This window comes from Cydia amplana, chromosome 14 (genome assembly GCF_948474715.1).
Source record: "Cydia amplana chromosome 14, ilCydAmpl1.1, whole genome shotgun sequence".
NCBI lineage: Eukaryota > Metazoa > Arthropoda > Insecta > Lepidoptera > Tortricidae > Cydia > Cydia amplana.
In genome coordinates this window covers 14,270,167-14,289,743 of record NC_086082.1, presented here as the reverse complement: position 1 = coordinate 14,289,743, position 19,577 = coordinate 14,270,167, and the positions used below count along the sequence as shown (strand labels likewise).

The 19,577-nt window shown below is 38.7% G+C and overlaps 3 protein-coding genes and 1 non-coding gene across 4 annotated transcripts; 3 read left to right on the top strand and 1 right to left on the bottom strand.

Annotated features, from left to right (window-relative positions):
• The first annotated feature begins 103 nt into the window (after positions 1-103).
• LOC134654165 (protein phosphatase 1 regulatory subunit 7-like) lies at positions 104-6,050 on the top strand. The gene is made up of 6 exons (XM_063509612.1): positions 104-249; positions 321-537; positions 1,292-1,420; positions 2,264-2,426; positions 3,927-4,235; positions 5,617-6,050. The coding sequence occupies exons 1-6, from the start codon at positions 243-245 to the stop codon at positions 5,788-5,790; spliced, it is 999 nt and encodes a 332-aa protein (XP_063365682.1). The 5' UTR covers positions 104-242; the 3' UTR covers positions 5,791-6,050.
• On the top strand, positions 1,492-1,564 carry Trnas-gga (transfer RNA serine (anticodon GGA)). The gene has a single exon. It is a non-coding gene; the product is annotated as a tRNA-Ser (tRNA).
• A 4,507-nt stretch (positions 6,051-10,557) lies between the features above and the next one.
• Positions 10,558-12,089, bottom strand: LOC134654163 (NADPH:adrenodoxin oxidoreductase, mitochondrial). The gene has a single exon (XM_063509609.1). It carries the CDS (start codon positions 12,024-12,026, stop codon positions 10,617-10,619), a length of 1,410 nt encoding a protein of 469 aa, XP_063365679.1. The 5' UTR covers positions 12,027-12,089; the 3' UTR covers positions 10,558-10,616.
• Positions 12,090-13,341: 1,252 nt separating this feature from the next.
• LOC134654164 (fumarylacetoacetase) lies at positions 13,342-17,981 on the top strand. Its single transcript, XM_063509610.1, has 9 exons — positions 13,342-13,575; positions 13,737-13,847; positions 14,417-14,532; positions 15,208-15,348; positions 15,822-15,919; positions 16,086-16,241; positions 16,592-16,798; positions 17,166-17,314; positions 17,771-17,981. Exons 1-9 carry the CDS (start codon positions 13,498-13,500, stop codon positions 17,969-17,971), a joined length of 1,257 nt encoding a protein of 418 aa, XP_063365680.1. The 5' UTR covers positions 13,342-13,497; the 3' UTR covers positions 17,972-17,981.
• Positions 17,982-19,577: the final 1,596 nt, after the last annotated feature.

Genomic DNA, 19,577 nt, shown 5'->3' with positions numbered 1-19,577 from the left:
TCTCTAATGTCGATTTCAGTCCGAGATCAGAAGTTTAAATGATTACTAAGACAGTTTGACCCAATTTTTTTGACATTTACAATGACGACATTTGACGTTTCACGAGGAAATCAAAATCACAATTTACGTCTGTCGTCTTGTGGATATATCGTGCCGGTTTATAATTAGTTCTCGTATCGGCTATTGATTTTGTTCATAAATAAACTTTCGGATCCAAAAACAAACCTCATACCGTAGGAACAATGGCAGGTAAGGTGTTATTTATAAACGGTGTGTTTAGTGTACTTGTTAGAAGTATACGTATGCATTGTTTTTTACAGACAACGTTGAACCTAAGCCTAAGAATGAGGCTGTAACTCCTGAGAAAGACGACGAGAGGTGCGAGGCGACGTCCCCGCCGCCTCCGCCGACGCCACCAGCTGCGGAAGAGGACACTCAAGAAATCATTGTCGTGAACGAACTCACCAAGGAACTCGACTTGAACCATGGCAGGATTGGAAAAATTGAAAACCTTGAGGATTTGCGACGGTTAGAAAGGTAATTTGTCATGCAGTTCTAATTTCGACTGCAAAATATACGTTTTGTTTGTACTTCAATAAACATCAGATAATATAATATCGTTTTTTCTGATCTTCAATGAGTCATTGTGCTTGGTAATGAAACAGGCTTCTGTTGTAATTATCTGAAGAAGGGAACTATGTGTCACAACTGCCATAGAGAGACGGTTAATGTTAATCAACTGTTTGCACAGTAGGTAATGTGCAATAATAGCAGTTTATTTATAATATCTGGGTGAACGAGCTTCGCTCGGAAAACATAAAAAAACTCGAAAATGCGCGTTTTCCGAGAGATAAGACCTAGCTAGATCGATTTTTCGCCCCCAAAAACCCCCATATAGCATATTTCATCGAAATTGTTAGAGCCGTTTCCGAAATCTCCGAAATATATATATAAACAAGAATTGCTCGTTTAAAGGTATTAGATTAGAGTAACTTGATTAATAATTTCTTAAAATAAGGTTATAGACAGCCATGTCGCGCCTGTTATAGAAAATAGAAGGTCCAGTGTTTTTTTTATTTAATTTTAATATCTTTTTTTCTTTAGTGTTATTGTTATGCATAAGCTGTTATATAGTTGGTCAAACCAAATTTGTCAGTAAATAAGAACAAAAAAACTATACTCATCCTTTTCTTTTAGGTGCTATTACTAGTGTAAGACAAAGATATTATGATTCTCTCTGTCTATGTTTGAAATGAGACAGTCCTTTGACAAACTATATTTATTACTACAGGCTGTACCTCCGCTGGAACCTGATAAAGAAGATAGAAGGGCTCGCCAACTTGACCACATTAGTGGAGTTGGAGCTGTATGACAACCAGATCACAGTCATGGAGAACATGGAGACACTTGTCAACCTCGAGTAAGTACTTTGCCAGTGCCAGGTTTAGTCATTTCCATGCCCTTATTTATAAATGGGACGGGTTCCACCATGGCGGGGTGGCCAAGGGGTTCAAGGCGTTAGCCTGGATTGCTAAAGACGCCGGTTCGAATCCGGCCTTCACCACTGGAGGGCTTCGTCACTTTTTCTTTAATATATGACATCAAGGGGTGGTGGCCGAGTGGATATGATGCCCGATTTTCAATCCGGAGGTCGCGGGTTCAAATCCTAGCTGTACCAATGAGTTTTTCGGAACTTATGTACGAAATATCATTTGATATTTACCATTAGCTTTTCGGTGAAGGAAAACATCGTGAGGAAACGTGCATACATCTGCGATGAGTTCAAAGGTGTATGTGAAGTCCCCAATCCGCATTGGGCTAGCGTGGGGATTATAGCCCAAAACCCTCGCGCATGAGAGGAGTAGGCCTGTGCCCAGCAGTGGGACGTATATAGGCTGAAATGTCCTTGGATATCTTTTTTGATAGGCTTGCATGGGGACACAGATCCAACACGTAGACGCCCCTTGGAGAGCGTTTATGTCATGTAGAACGCCTGCTGGAACCCGTTCACAGGTGCAACAGGCTGAAATTATTAATTATTTTATAAGACGTCTATTTCAGTTTTGAATACACATGCCTATAAAAAAAATTATAGGCATGTGTATGAGTTTAGTAAATTCTTCATGGATTCCATCATTATTATTAGCAAAAGTGGGACTAATCTAGATACATACCCCTTTAAAAATCTCACTTTTGGTTCAAAAAAATCACCTCCGTTTAACACAAAAATGATAAAATTAATATAAAATATGCTTCATTCCAGATTACTAGACCTATCCTTCAACCGCATCAAAGAGATCCAAGGCCTAGACAACCTCACAAAGCTGACCAAGCTCTACCTGAGCTCAAACAAGATCACGGAGATCAAGAACGTGAACCACCTCACACGGCTCGAGATGCTGGAGCTTGGAGATAACCGGATCAGAGTAAGATTTACATCATAGACTGTAGGGGTTATTCGGAATAACTTATTCCCACTGGTCTCAACTGAGAACAGTTACCATCAAAGTAAGTTGGTGGTAGCTACTGCGATTTTTTCTCAGTTGTGACCACGTTACACAACGAAGGCTGCAAAAATATCTGACACGCTCTTATTTGTAGAGCCATAAGAGCGTGTCACATATTTTTGCGGCCTTCGAAGAGTAACATATTATTGCAGGGACTGTACGTAACATACAAAGTTTACAATGGCCACTTTATCTAGTCAATGACCCTGCCTTTGCAAACGTAAAACTAAAAAATTGTTTTTTGACAAAAGGTTTTGACTAAAATCAAGGTCATATTTTCCAACCTATTACCTTTATACACAGACAATCCAACCTCTAGACATAGCATAGTCGCGCTACCCCCTCTGCCACACATACGGTAGCGTTACTCCCATCTTCGAGACAATCCCGTGCCGTGATTGGTCCGTGTCTTTGAATGGACCAATCACGGCACGGGATTTGCTCACCTCGTCCCCCCGCACCCCCGTATTTTTGGCAGCATCGGTTTCATGATAGAATTGGCCTAAGCTCAGTCTAGAGGTTGGATTGTCAGTGCCTTTATATAACCTTTGATACGTGGGTGTTTGTCACAAACACATAAGAACTTAGGTACATGCCTTTTTTAAAACGCGAATCAGGTGTATTTATTAGAGATGCGCCGGATATCCGGTTACTATCCGGTATCCGGCCTATCCGGCCGTTATTTTAGTACCCGGCCGGAAACCGGATAGTGACCTACTATCCGGCCGGATACCGAATAGTATAATTAACACATTTTGGGGTAAAAAATGGAAAAAACAGTCGCGGTCATAATGCTAACGACACAGTAGATAGAAATGAATACGTAACCAATGTCACACAATACACTTATTTGTTTACACAAAAATACGCGCGCGCACTTGTAACTATAAACGAACTTACTACGTAATGACATGATAAAACTCGTTACGATCTTAGAATTGTGTCCGCGCGAACGTTCACTACGAAACAGGTCGAAACCTGCACGACGCGCACCTGCGAAACTCAAAATATAGGTATAGTTCCACCGGCCAAATATCCGGCGGCCGGATACCGGATATTCGGCCAGTGTCCGGGCCGGATATCCGGTGTCCGGTATCCGGCCAAACAACTATCCGTTGCATCTCTAGTATTTATAGTGGTAAGGTAAAGCTTTGGTTTCCTCCGAAAGCGGTGCCGTCATATAGCGGCCGTCTCCATACTAAATAATACGGCTAAATATGGATGTCGTAGTATTTGTATGGAGACGGCCGCTATATGACGGCACCGCTTTCGGAGGAGCGAGAAAATATATCTCTTTCTCGCTCTCACTTATGGGTGCGACGCACCAAGGTCACGTTGGGGTGCGATAGTGTGTTACCACTTTTAGTACTGCCATTATTATAAATTTTACATAGGTACCTAATAGTATGTTATTTACAGGAAATAAAAAACCTCGACGGCCTAGTCAACCTCCGACAGCTTTACCTCGGCAAGAACAAAATCACCAAAATCCAGGGCTTAGAATCCTTCGCCGAGCTCTCCATTTTCGTCCTCCAAAGCAACCGCATCACCAAAATGGAGAACCTGGGACCGCTGGTGAACCTCGACCAGCTGTATCTGTCGGAGAACGGGATTGAGAAGATCGAAGGCCTGGAGAACTTGAGTAATTTACAGACGTTGGACTTGGCGCAGAATAGATTAACGTCGATTGAAAACTTGACGCATATGATTGAGCTGGAAGAGTTGTGGGTGAGTGATCAATTAATAAAATCGTCCAAAACCAAAACTCTCTAATTGCAAAAAAATTGTTTTGATACTAGTTCGGTTCACGATGTCTCTGAACATGTGGTAGAAATTAGTGAGTTTTGGTTGTCACTTGGCAAAAAAATCTTTCTTTATCGTTTAACCCTTGACAGAGTGGGCAATTCACAACACGTCTCTCTTCTTGTCTGTCGCCTTCCTGTTACATTTGTGATTGTGGTTGGTCTTATTGGTGGTTAAAATAATAAAATTGTTTATTTTCGGTAATAAATGTCCCAGGCCTCAACACTAGGCAATACCTGTGTCTTTGTTGGAAAAAGTTTTAGCGTATTAATAAACGGTGTGACAAATAGCTTTCATATACAAGGTAACTATGTACTTGTGTCTTCAATGAGTATGGCTGTAAATAAATTAATCGATATTTGCACTCCTAACTTGAACTAAATTCCGTTTCTCGCCGCCACGAGACTTCAATCGACCTAATTCCTTTCTTCAATTAATCGTTCGTGCTAATAAAACAACGACTCAACTCGCAGTGAGAATAAATGACATACGACTTTGTCTAACCATGGGTCGGTTGTCTTAGTCAAATTGTTATAACGTGATAAAAATGGCTAGGTCTAGATCAATTTGTTTGTCAGAGAGAATCAATTTGTATAATTTGTTTGATATGGCTTGTTGAACCATTCAATTAGATTGAGATTGAATAGTCTTTGCACAGAAGTTACGTAGGGATGCTAAATATCAGTAAAAAGTAAAAACCAACTACTGATCCTGGACTTAATGGAGTCAATTGTGACAACATACTTTTATTTCGCAGACTGTACAGTTTTTCCTAGTTAATCAATCGTCATTAATTAAAATGTTGAAGTAGGTTTTTTCGGACCATTATGCGTAGCAGAGGCTAGGGTTGTCTGACCCCTTTTAAAAAATCCACCTATATACATATAACCTTTTAATTCGCAATGTGAATTAGAACTACCATAAATTTAGTCATATTATTTCCTAAATAGAATCATTAAGGACAGTCGAGCGTCGTGGAGGGGTCTCTATTGTTTCCCAAATAGTTTTAAGCCATAATGTCTTGTTTGCCCGCATTTTCGTTAATCATAATTCATTTGGTTCAGAAACGCGTCACTTTTCAGGATTGCCATAAAACAAACCTAACCTAACCTATATATAACGTAACGAAAATCCTGAAATGTTAACGGTTTCAGTTTTATGACTAATGATAATATTATAAACAATACATTATGACTTAAAACTTTATGGGAAACAACGGGACCCCGTCGTGTGGAGGCTTGAACTCATTACCTCGGTAATTATTCGCGCTTTAAAGGGATAAAGAAACCATTTTTATATATTTCAGCTAAACGACAACCAGATCAGCGACTGGGCAGACGTGGAACGTCTCCGGCCCAACGACAAACTGATCACGATATACTTGGAGCGCAACCCCGTGGCCTCGGACCCTGCCTACCGACGCAAGCTGAAGCTCATCATACCCAGCCTGCACCAGATCGACGCCACCCTGTGTAGATAAGCGTAGCCATGTAACCCCAATCGCGATATACTTGGAGCGCAACCCCGTGGCCTCGGACCCTGTCTACCGACGCAAGCTGAATATCATCATCCCCAGCCTGCACCAGATCGACGCCACCCTGTGTAGATAAGCGTACTAGCCATGTAACCCCAATCGCGATATACTTGGAGCGCAACCCCGTGGCCTCGGACCCTGCCTACCGACGCAAGCTGAAGCTCATCATACCCAGCCTGCACCAAATCGACACCACTCTGTGTAGATAAGCGTACTAGTCATGTAACCCCAATCGCGATATACATGGAGCGCAACCCCGTGGCCTCGGACCCTGCCTACCGACGCAAGCTGAAGCTAATCATACCCAGCCTGCACCAGACCGACGCCACCCTGTGTAGATAAGCGTACTAGCCATGTAACCCCAATCGCGATATACTTGGAGCGCAACCCCGTGGCCTCGGACCCTGCCTACCGACGCAAGCTGAAGCTCATCATACCCAGCCTGCACCAGATCGACGCCACCCTGTGTAGATAAGCGTACTAGCCATGTAACCCCAATCGCGATATACTTGGAGCGCAACCCCGTGGCCTCGGACCCTGCCTACCGACGCAAGCTGAAGCTCATCATCCCCAGCCTGCACCAAATCGACGCCACCCTGTGTAGATAAGCGTACTAGCCATGTAACCCTAATCGCGATATACTTGGAGCGCAACCCCGTGGCCTCGGACCCTGCCTACCGACGCAAGCTGAAGCTCATCATACCCAGCCTGCACCAGATCGACGCCACCCTGTGTAGATAAGCGTAGCCATGTAACCCCAATCACGATATACTCGGAGCGCAACCCCGTGGCCTCGGACCCTGCCTACCGACGCAAGCTGAAGCTCATCATACCCAGCCTGCACCAGATCGACGCCACCCTGTGTAGATAAGCGTAGCCATGTAACCCCAATCACGATATACTCGGAGCGCAACCCCGTGGCCTCGGACCCTGCCTACCGACGCAAGCTGAAGCTCATCATACCCAGCCTGCACCAGATCGACGCCATCCTGTGTAGATAAGCGTACTAGCCATGTAACCCTGACATACTTGGAGCGTAACCCCATGCAGGGTTCAAAAGGGTAATTATCAATTATTATCTTGATAATTATCGTGATTTTTATGCCTGATAATAATTATCAATTTAATAAATAACCTAAAAGTTATGACCTAAAAAAATAGCAAAGAAGCTCCAAACATTATTTTTAATTCAACCCAATCATTATTTTTTACTATAAATTTAAGAATTCTCAGAAAATAAATATAGCACCATCCATACTTGGGATAATTATCAAAGACTATAATTATCTGGATAATTTCGAACCCTGTCCCCATGGCCGCTAACCCTACAGTCGCAAGCTGAATCGACGTCAACCTGTGTAGATAAGCATGTACTGGCCCAGCAACCTCAATCAGCAACTTAACTTATCTGCTTTGCCTAAAGGTTGACTGGTAGAGAATGCCTTATGGCATTAAGTTCGCCTTTTGTACAGTGTGGTTTTCTTATGTGCAATAAAGATTAAATAAATAAAATCACTATATACTTTGGGCGCAACCACTCAGAAAGGGCAAAATCTACACTGTACAGCAACTGTTCGAGCGCATTCGCTAAATCTGGACGCAACTTACAATAGATTCTTATAGCTGAGAAGCTTTACCCCTTAGAGGTAAAGTAACCTGTATTTACGGTACCCAACTTAATAATTAAAAAAAAAGAACACATTTCATATTAGGCCAACACTTAAATAACAATAATGAAAGTACTAACATAGAAATGATTTGAGGAAACAAATATATGTCAAAAAAATTCTAATCGTGAGTTTAGTTTAAATTTGTATATGAAAAGAAAACATAAAAAAACTATAGTAATATATAAATATATGTACATCTAAATACAATAAGTATGTTTATAATAAGTGCAGCTTTCTGTTTTATCTGTATATCATTTTGCATTTATTAATTTAGTCAATAGGTAATTCAATTAAATAACGCTTTGTATTTTCATAACGCTAATGCATGTTTTCATTACCTAATAACTTTAATAAGTATCCGCTTGTTCCTGTGCTAATATTAAAATTCAGTGTATATGTTATTTGTTTAATAGATGTAAATCATTGTCACATATCAGTTAAACTGAAATCATTCATAGCTGTAGTAATTTGTATTGTGAAGTTCTCATTTCATTTACCTTCTAAGCTATGTCTAAAGCACGTCTAAAGTAAAATATTTACTTTAATTCCTACTATTTAACAACTGCCTTTAATCTTATGCCATCTAGTTGGAAACTAACTCATATGTCTTCAATTCGTGGTACATTTCTCATCACTTATTATAAAGTGCCTAAAATAAGCCAAAATACCATCCTAATGATTAACGAAGAAGTGTGTGGTAAAGTATTAGCAATTATAGGTAGATACGTTCCGATTTTCACTGAACAGTCAAGCTTAGGAGTCAAAGTAACTATAAAAGAGAAAAGACCCCGGCGTAGGCGGCGTATCACCTCTTGCGGTCGATTTTTAAGTGCTGCCACCTAGCGGAGCAACCTGGACTGTTCGGTGGAGACTCCGATCCACGAATGGCGCTCCAGAGCCATGGATCACTGATCCATATTTGGATCATTAGATAAATTAGACAGTCCCTGCTCATAGACTAGGAATCCTCTAGACTGAGTTTAGAGCAATTATTTCATGAAACCGATGCTGCCAAAAATACGGGGGTACGGGGGGACGAGGTGAGCGAATCCCGTGCCGTGATTGGTCCGTTCAAAGACACGGACCAATCACGGCACGGGATTGACTCGAAGATGGAGTAAAACTACCGTATGAGTGGCAGAGGGGGTAGCGTTACTATGCTCAGTCTAGAGGATGTCTTGTCTGTGTCCCTGCTATACCTAGGAATAATTTTAACTGTAATGTTCAATGAATATTAACGTGAGTGAAGGATTATTAATTAAACGTCCATTTCATTTTAAAACCATAGAAAAATAACTACGTCATATTATTAAGATGTTGTAATTTTATTATTAATTAATATTATAGAACCAACATATTTTTGGATTTTTTTTTTAACTCCTAGTTGTAGTGCACTGATTAAATTCATTATATACTGAGGCGTTTGTACCACAAGGTTGCAAGTTGTGCTTTGTTAGCAATTTATTTTACATGTAATTAATGCTTGTTTCAGTGCAGTATTTATTGATTCCATTATATCTATTACGACGCGTATTAATTATGAATTATCATTGTTATATATTAAATTAAGTATATGTTGCTCTAGTTCAATGTAAACACAACACAAACATACATTTGCTTGCAAGTCAGCATTCATTTACGAAGTCAGGCAAGACACTATCAGTAAATTGAAAACGTTAGTATGCAGCTTAGTACCTGGCAAACCGAAATCCACCTTCGGACTTAGGTACTTATAAGGTTTCTTTGGGAATTGATATTATGAAGAGTTGGCGTGTTATATAGTTAAGTACTTGTATAATCATGCACTGATGATAGTAGGCCCTCGGGTATAAAATCAAAATTTCGTTACCTGGCTCTCTATCGCTTTAATGTGCAAGAGTCATAGATAACGAAATTTCAATTTTCGCGGTACCTTAGTACCTTCTCCCTCATCAGTAACTGATAGTGTCTAAAATCTATTTTTTTTATTCGGTAGACTGAAATGACAGTTCATAGTATGAACATAAAATGTCATTTCATACTATGAAATGTCATTATGTCTACTGAATAAAAAAATAGACTTTAACGACCTGATCACGAAAATTAATACTTACACGATTTTTGTTCTATACTATAAATTTATTAACAATAAACGAATGTTCGACATGGAATTTATTATTAATAATTGTAGCTGAATGTATTTTAGCAATTTAAAACAGTTTTTACAAGAGAACTGTAGGTATTGTTGAGGATAAATATGTACATTAAGTGTAAGCGTAGTCGCGTTTTCCACTTTAAAACTGGATTTCGCAATAAATGTTTGCAAATAATATTTAGTTTGATTGCTTACTTTTAAGAACCCTCAAGTTAAACTATTTTAGCAGCCTTTAGCAAGTAGGATTTTTTAATGGGTTTTTAAGAGTCCCATAACATGTCTACTACTTTTTCTACTGTCATGAGTTGGTGCAAACTGCGTGATAGGATAATAAAGGTGATGACAACGCATGACGTGGCAAAAGTGTGTACTATTGATTTTGGTCCAAAAAGTATGTAGCTAAATGTGTTCATTAATATCATGTAAACTATAAGGTGATAGGAGCACAGGTACAGCAATAGTGGTAGTAATAATAAGCTATTATTAACAAAAAATATCTGGGAGACCGAGCTTTGCTCGGTAAACATATAACATCTCAAGAAATAGCGTTTTCCCAGAGATAAGACCTATCTGGATCGATTTTTCGCCCCCGAAAACCCCCATATACCAAATTTCATCGAAATCGTTAGAGCCGTTTCCGAGATCCCCGAAATATATATATATATAAATAAATAAATATGCAAGAATTGCTCGTTTAAAGGTATTAGATATATACAATAACACTTGATAATATACATAATTGGACTAAAATTCATTTAATTACCAACTATAGCTGGTCAACCAAATCTTGTCAGTAAAAAAAGGCGCGAAATTCAAATTTTCTATGGGACGATATCCCTTCGCGCCTACATTTTTCAAATTTGCCGCCTTTTTCTACTGTCAAGATCTGATTGACCAAGTATATAACAGTTACCATTTTTATTGCATTTATAAAATTCTTTCTTAATAAAATACAATCCATACGGTTTTCAGGAATAAGCAATTTCCACCATCTTCGCCACATCACAAATTTTCTCCCTTGGTTTTCCCACTTTCTTGCCCTGCTCTAACTCATATTGATCAATTTTCTTCCAGCCTTCCCAGTCAACTATTTCATTCCGTAAGATTCTTTTAAGTTCGACAAATCCGCCCCTCGCTCTGCTATTCTCTAATTTGCTAATATCTTCACACATTGTGTTAGCAACTTGAAATGCGTTGCCCATGGTGTGAAGTATTACGCCAACAGGCCCGGTTCCAAGCCAACCAGCAACATACATCTTTGCCAGCCGAGGATGGGCATCCAAAATCCTCCCTTTGTCATTATTCACCATTCCTTGAGGAAGCAACTCTAAACCCTCATCTACACTCACACTCTTATACCCAATACTTCTTAAAGCTAAGCCACAGTCTAGTAACTCCTTCTCATTAGTAGAAACACACCCTTGCTCTTCAACATTTGGACCTTTTACATACAATCTATTTTCAAACAATTCAATCCCTTTTAATACATTATCTTTATCACTTATAAATTTATTAGGGCTTCGTAAAAATATTGGATATAGTCTCTTACTATTTGTGTCTTCTTTCTTTAATTTATTTTCCTCTAAAGATTTTAACATGAGCTCCGTCAGCCGTTTACGCGGACGAGGAAGACTGGCTACTACATCTGCAACTCCGATAAAGTCACTCTCTCTCCAAATTGTGCTACAATCCTTCATTTTCAGCTGCTCTCGTAATTCTTTAATCGTAAAAGCTACTTGCAAAGGACCCCTACGTCCAATCAAGTACAAATTTCTAACCTTAGATTCTGCTAAAGCATCAAGTGCGTGTTGTGTTATATCAGTTTTTTTTATCTCGTCTATTGGTGACAGCAGTATTCTAGCAACATCTAATGCAACATTTCCTTGTCCAAGGATAGCAGCAGTGTCATTTGATAAGTCTACTTGAAGATCCTTATCGCTGGGAAGACCATTGTACCATCCAACAAAATTCCTGGCTGCAATTACATTATTAGCATCCTCATTTTGAATACCCAGCACCTTATCTTCCTCAGCACCATAAGTTAATAGCACAGCGTCATAATTTTGCCTTAATTGAGGCAATGACACATCTTTACCTAATGTAATGTTTCCATAAAAACTCACGTTGTCCTGTTGGGCGACTTTTGTGAACTGGTTAATGACGTTTTTGACCTCTGGATGGTCTGGCGCGACCCCGTACCTGATCAGTCCGAAGGGCACAGGTAGTTTCTCGATAATATCTACGTGGACGTTTGCGAGCTTCTTGGTCAGACGCATCGCTGCGTAGAAACCGGCAGGACCCGCACCAACAATGCAAACTTGAGGCACTCTCGTACCCGTGGACATCATCCTTGAAAACATTCTTAATTTGTTACTCATTTTTAAGCAGAAAATAGTTACTAAATTTTCAGTAAAAATTCACGTATTTTAGAATGTGTCGAACTCGAAATCCTTCTACTTTCTAAAAGCAACGCAAAGAGATTTAGAAAATAAAAATCTTCTCGATTTAACTTGGCTTGAGGAAGCCTATGAATTAATTGTAATAAATTAATACCAAATAGTTTTATAACATTTTCACTTATACGAATTTCTATTTGACTTTGTAAATAAACAACCTAACTTTTTTTGACGTTTGACGTTTTGGTTTTTGCCTTGCCAGAACAATGAATGAAAGTTCGTACTTGGTTCGTACTAATCGTATTGGGTCGTATGCATAGAAGGTAGCATCCTATAGAAGTGGTCTACGCGTGCCTCCGTGAGGGACAAAACATACGCAATGCGACGCTATGATTGGTCGAATTTGTTGCCCACCATAATCCATACTAATTTATGGTGGGGAATAAAAAACAGTGAGACTGTGACAAGGACAAACAATAATAGCGCTTTCGCTGCTACTCCTACTGAAAGATACATAAGACTATCCCGTTCTGTCAGTTATCCCCACCACTCATGCCCAATCCAGGTCGTATGGTTCGTAATCATTTCGTATCTTTCTTATCGTGAGCCCCTTTGACCTTATTAATTATCATCATATAAACCTTCCTCTTGAATCACTCTATCTACTTATTTAAAAAAAAACTGCATTTAAATCCGTTGCGTAGTTTTAAAGATCTAAGCCTAAGCATACATACAGACAGAGAGACAGACAGCGGGAAGCTACTTTGTTTTATACTTATGTATTATACCTAGTGATATCCGTGTTACATAACACAAAGGAATAAAATAAATTATAGACGAAATCAGGCATTAATTAGATACTTATCTAAAAAACCGTTTAATTGGGCAATTAATTAAGTTTACCTGGAGGAACTAAATATTAATGCATCCATTTACCTATTACTTATAAGAACCTAATCTAGCAGAGACAAAAAGATGAATTGAATTATCATTTATTCACAAGAACATATGGTACATGGCTGATGATACTGATGGTACCAAATTATAATTTGGAAATAACATATACCTATAAGTACATATTTATTTTCACATTAAAGTTCCTAATAATGTAAAGTAAAATATTTCTTTTCAGTAAGTATTTTGCTACACTTTAACTCAGCCTAGCAACAAAATACACAAAAAACAAAATATTAGTAGTGTTTAGGTAAATTTTTATAAGATCACTCAAGTTCAACGTTGACCTTGACAAGACTCTTCTCGTATAAAAATGTTTATAAGTATCTATGTTACCTAGTCAAGCCCCGGTCGCTATAAACCGGCTCATTTACCTTATTTCCATACCGACAAACCCACTATAAAGCCATTTTATAACCTACACCACTGCTATCAGTACGTGTAAACAATTACATCCATATAGCAGCAGACAGTCAAGTTAAAATATTTTAAATCTAAAATGGAAGGTAACACCGACAAACCTAATGATTTTCCCGTAGAAAATCTACCATACGGAGTCTTTACCGGCCCTCTCAATGTAAGTTTATTTCGTATTTATAAAGAATGTGATCTTTCGTATTGTTTTATTTTGACTTTCTATAGCACGACTAAATTCGAAAGTCCTTAGATGCTGGTGAAATTGAACGTTTGTCATTAACTTTTTCATTTGGTAGTTTTTTGAATTATTGTGTGTTGCAGAAAACTGTGAAACATATTGGAGTTGCATATAGAGACCTTGTTATAGATTTAAATCACATCGCTAATAGCTTTGACGGGCCCCTCCTTAAGGATCAACAACATGTTTTTATGGTAAAGTAACTCAATGTATGTTAATAAGTTGTTTACCGGCTTTAGCAAATTGCGTAATGAATTGAAATGATATCGGTAGGTATGTTAATGACATTGCTAAACGTTAATCTTTCATTTTAATCCCAAATAGAATAGGTACTTTACGTCAATTGAGCCGAATTTCACTAAATCTCACGTGGGCGGATCCCGGGGTGTTTTCAAAAGTTCCTCAAAAACTCCTCGCGTAAAGAATGGAGGTCCCCTACTTGATGGCAAATGCCATTGTCTGTCTGAACAGGACACTTTCTGGTAAGAGGGACAGAGAAAGGTATATGTTGTTTCACCGCCCTCCTAAAGTGGCCGGCGAAAGGATATACAATGTAATAAAACCCTTGTCTCTTGCCGTTATAGGCACTAGGGGTGTCACGTGCGCATTGCCGATTCTTAGCCGGAATATTGGAACGTGTGATGTATGCGATTCACAATCCTTGTGGGTGTAATATATTTATATTTTTCCTCTTAACATTAATTATTCCGAAATTGTTTTACATAATTCTTTTTTAATGAAAATGATTACTTACTAATTTCAGCAAGAGAGCCTCAACGCTTTCATGGGCCTTACCAGAGCCCACTGGGTGGAAGCGAGGGAAACTATCCAGAGACTCATCAGGACTAATGATTTATTTACAGCTTCTCATAGCAAACGGTATGTAGGGTGCACGTAGGGTGACTGGGTGGTTGGCCACTGCATAGGTAGTAATTCGCCATTCCTAACAAATTATAAAAAAACAAGCCAATTGAAACCTTATGGGATAACAATTGGGATACCCTCCTCCAATTGAGGGGGGATTTAAATCTTCTCGGGGCAGAGAGGTGTACGTAGGGTTGGAGCCGGTGTAGCTTTATTTGACGTTCATATTAAGCGCATTGTAATTAATAATTATGCCTACTTGAATAAACTTTCTTTTATCCTTATCTTATCTTTTATCTAAGAGTGGCCAATTACTATATAATGTGACCAGTGGCCAATAACTGTAGCAGTCACCCTGTTATATGTAGGTATATTGTGTCGCATGCGATTTTCGATACATTGCGGGTATTATTCTATTGAAAAGCGTTACCAACTGATATGTTTGAAGTCGGTGCCAAGCCAAATAGTAAAGATACCGGTCAATAATAACTTTAATAATCTTCTTAGCAAATATGATCATTATAATCAGCAACAAAAAAAATTCTACGTGAAACGGTCTCTGAGAAAAACACGTTTAACCGATTTGCAAGACGAAAGTAACCCCATAAGTATTCCGTGAACAAAGTTTTGTACGGAACACGAATTACACAAAAATCTATCAATAAATTCCATTTTGCTTGTTTTTCACAGGCCCACCGTTCAGATGAGGTTCGTGGAGATGCACGTTCCCGTGGAAATCGGGGACTACACCGACTTCTATTCGTCCATCCACCACGCGACCAACGTGGGCATTATGTTCCGCAGCAAGGAGAACGCGCTCATGCCCAACTGGTATGTTATATACTATTACAATTAGGTATGCTCTGTGAGCTGTAGATCTCGCAAAGCCTTACGTTACGTAGCTTAAAAAACAAAAGATAGACCAAAAAATGTTGATGTATATTATCGAACCTGCTCACAAAATTTCACGAGAACCGTTTGATCAATGCGACCTGTAGGTAGAGAAAGTGGCCGGACAGCTGACATACAAAGAAATTTTTGCCCAAGTTGAAACGGCGATGCTTCGCGTTCGCTAGGTCAATGATGGTAATGCTGAAAAACTTGCACTACTTGGAGGACGCAATAATGTGACAGAATGAGACGAATGTATACGGCTGGTTGAAGCTCGTGCTGAACTTTATTTGAAAACTGACTCCAAAAATACTTCAACATAGGTACTAAATTCCTGGTTCCACGGGAGATGATAGTAGATAATTATTTTGATTTACAACCACTACTTAACTGCTTTTGTTTTGTATTTTAAGGAAATACCTTCCGGTGGGTTACCACGGACGGGCAAGCTCCATCGTTGTGTCAGGAACACCTATAACTAGGCCTTATGGACAAACATTGCCGGTTGAAGGTACGCAAAAATATTGCACAATACTGTGAAAAGTATCACACAGTATTGTGAAATATTTTTTAAGTCTCCTCATCCATCTACTGAGTTACTGACGTAAGAGACTCGATTCGATGAAAAATAAGTATCTAACTACAATACAAATGACCGGTTTTTGTATATTTAACAGGAGCCGCTCCGCACTTCGGGCCGTGCCGCCTCATGGACTTCGAGCTGGAGATGGGCTGCTTCGTCGGAGGCCCGCCCACCGCCTTGGGTCAGCGTGTAACTGCCCAGGAAGCTGAGGACAGGATCTTCGGATTCGTGCTGATGAATGACTGGAGTGGTAACGATTTAGTTTTTTTATTACGAAAATTCGAGGAGTTACTAACATTGTAGATTTGTAGCTTACTCTAGTCACGTGCTCCATAGTGCCTATTCCATTAATAGTGATTTTATATTTGGAAATTTTCGTAATGCTGAAATTTAACAACCAAATTGAACACTTCATGGCTTAATAATTAAAGCCCATGAGTCCCATGACAGTACAGTTAGAGCTTGCCATTTCATGTATGGAGACCCTGTCTGACTTGAATCTTCACTAGACGCGTATAATTTGACAACAGTAAATCTCAACATTTTTTAGGTTGACTGCCGTTTCTTTCTGCTAAATCAACCAAAACCCTTTTTTTCCAGCGCGTGACATCCAAAAATGGGAGTACGTGCCTCTGGGGCCTTTCACGTCGAAGAACCTCGGCACCTCCATTTCACCGTGGATAGTCACTTTGGAGGCGCTCAGACCTTTCATCTGCGATAACTTCCCGCAGGACCCTGAACCCTTCCCGTATCTGAAGCATAATGATAACTTCAACTTTGATATCAAGCTTGAAGTGGATTTAAAGCGTGAGTCTTTAAAAATTACACACATCTTATAGACCAGTGAATTAAGATATCTATAGAAACATGTCTTGCATCACTATTTCTAAATAGATGGCAGTTGCGTACGTAAAAACTAGTGCCTGTGTCATATCTTGGAATTCAGTTCCCTAGGGTCCCCATCAGGCTATTGGTGTGAACGAGATTCACACGTTTGAAATATTTTCTTACCATAAGGGGTTATTTCAAAAATCCTTCTTCATGATACTTTCAATCTGCTGAGGACAGGGAAAAGCATAGGCTGTCCCGCTTAGCAGCAAGAAGCAGAAAGTACAGTGAAAGTATAATATAAAAACTATTACGACTTAATTACCTATTTCATTTATTTTTTCAGCTGAGGACTCCTCGGCTTACACAACGATTTGCCGATCCAACTTCAAGTACATGTACTGGACCGTGAAGCAGCAGTTAGCGCAGCAGACCATCACCGGCTGCAACTTGAAGCCTGGAGACTTGCTCGGCTCTGGAACCATCAGTGGCGAGGTAAGTGTATTGTATAATTTAAAATAATGAGATATAAAGCTAAGCCTTCTACTTAGGCTTGTATATTTAATACTATGTATCAAACATATTATTGTAAGAATTGAAAGCTAAAATAGATAGCGCTGTACTGCTTTATGTGTTTTGTGGTTGCTGGAGTGTCTAACATCAATGTTTTGACAATCAGAGTTACCGCATAATGTACACTACCTATTATACTTACTTTAATCTTTGATGTACACATAATGATAGCCGTACAGCGCCATCTACGTCAGCTGTTAAATTTCGAAGCACGAATTTGTCATATACTTTACCATCTTATACAATCAATGAATGTTTGATATGTTCCTCTATCATATATGCCTTGTAAATTAATGTACCTAGTGTATGACTGTGAAAAATTATTAATTATAATAACATATATTATATTATTAATTATTAATTATAATAATTTTCCAGACTCCGGACTCTTACGGGAGCATGTTAGAGCTGTCCTGGAAAGGCACCAAACCGCTCCGCTTGCTGAACGGACAAGAGCGCAAATTCCTTCAAGACGGCGACACGGTCGTGCTTCGCGGGTACTGTGACAACGGACAGCTACGCATCGGCTTCGGCAGCTGCGAGGGAAAACTGCTGCCTGCAGTGCCTTTTACTCAGTAAAACATAAAACTGACTCATACTTCACTATATATGGTTTGCTATAGATTTTGGCCACTACATAGCAGTGTTGGCCGCAACGTTAATGCAATTGAAAATGTTGGCTATTAACCATTATAAATTGAACCTTAAACCATAACGGACGATTACAGTTTACGGTTCAATTTATAATGGTTATTGGCCAACATTTTCAATTGCATTAACGTTTTATCGGCCAACACTGCTACATAGTAATTGGCCTTATTGTTAAGAGTGGCCAATTACTATATACTGCCCAATAACAGTAGCAGTTACCCTACCTTACTTAGTTTGGGGCCAATGTTTGGAACTGAATTGTTTTTATGATCTTTTTGAATTTTGTGCCATTTTATGAGAGCTCAAATTCAATTCGTACTATATTTAGCAGAGGTCGGCGGGGGTGAGCTATTTACCTTATAATTTGACATGTCTTACGTCATATTATAAGGAAAATAGCTCACCCTTTGCTGAGCTATATTTACCTTATAATTTGACATGTCTTACGTCATATTATAAGGAAAATAGCTCACCCCCGCCGACCTCTGATATTTAAGTAGTACACTTACGAAAAAAAAAGTAAAAAATTGAATTTAATCATGATTATACAAATAACCAGAGTCACACTGGTATAGAATTAGCATTTTATATTTTTTGCTTCAGTTTAGTGTACCTACTTATTTACCATAGTCGTTTATATCGTTTTGTATGTTACGAATAAATGTTACGCTGAATTTTAGTGTTTTATTTTATTTTGGAATACAAGCTTGAATTATACATAAATTCTTGTCATACACTAATACACCCAAAAGAAAAGGATGAGTATATCTGAGAAATTTGGTTTGACCAACTATATTTCCGTTACATAGATAACGGTGGGTTAATGATGAAATGAAATTTTCGTAACACAATGGAACGTGTGAAATGTACTTTTTTAGTGCTTTGCATGTTTTTTCACATTGAAAAAAATATATTTTTCTCAATTAATTCAGTTTATATGTCTCATATCATACCTAAAAACATAAACAACTTTTATCATTTCTGAACGTACTCCTTATTTTCATATTCAGGGCTGCCAGATCGTAGAATTGGATACGAAATTCGTATAATGGAATTTGTTTCGTATACATCACGTATACGAAATGGTCAATCGGTATAATTGTATACGAAAAAAAACACCGATGTCAAACTACTGACAATACTTCAAAAAACAGTGTGTCGATACTGTTATACAATTTAATGGAACCGTATGTCAACGTCAGGGCTATAATTGCAAAAATCGAAGATTACAAGACGCCTTCATTGGAGTAAAAGAGAAAGACCCCCACAATTTGCAAATTTCGGTTTTCGCGGTAAGACCCCAATTTTTAAAATATCGATTTAATATTAATAGTTTTTTTTTTAATTGTGTTCTCGTATAATGCAATCGAATTTCGTATAATTACAGGCACTGGATCGTATAATCAAAAAGTTGTACTGTATGTATGTACTGGCAGCCCTGTTCATATTTGACATTTGTGACCGAAATTTTAATCCAATTTCTTTCCGAGTTCTGAGTGTTTTGTTTTAATTATTTATATATATATAAATATAT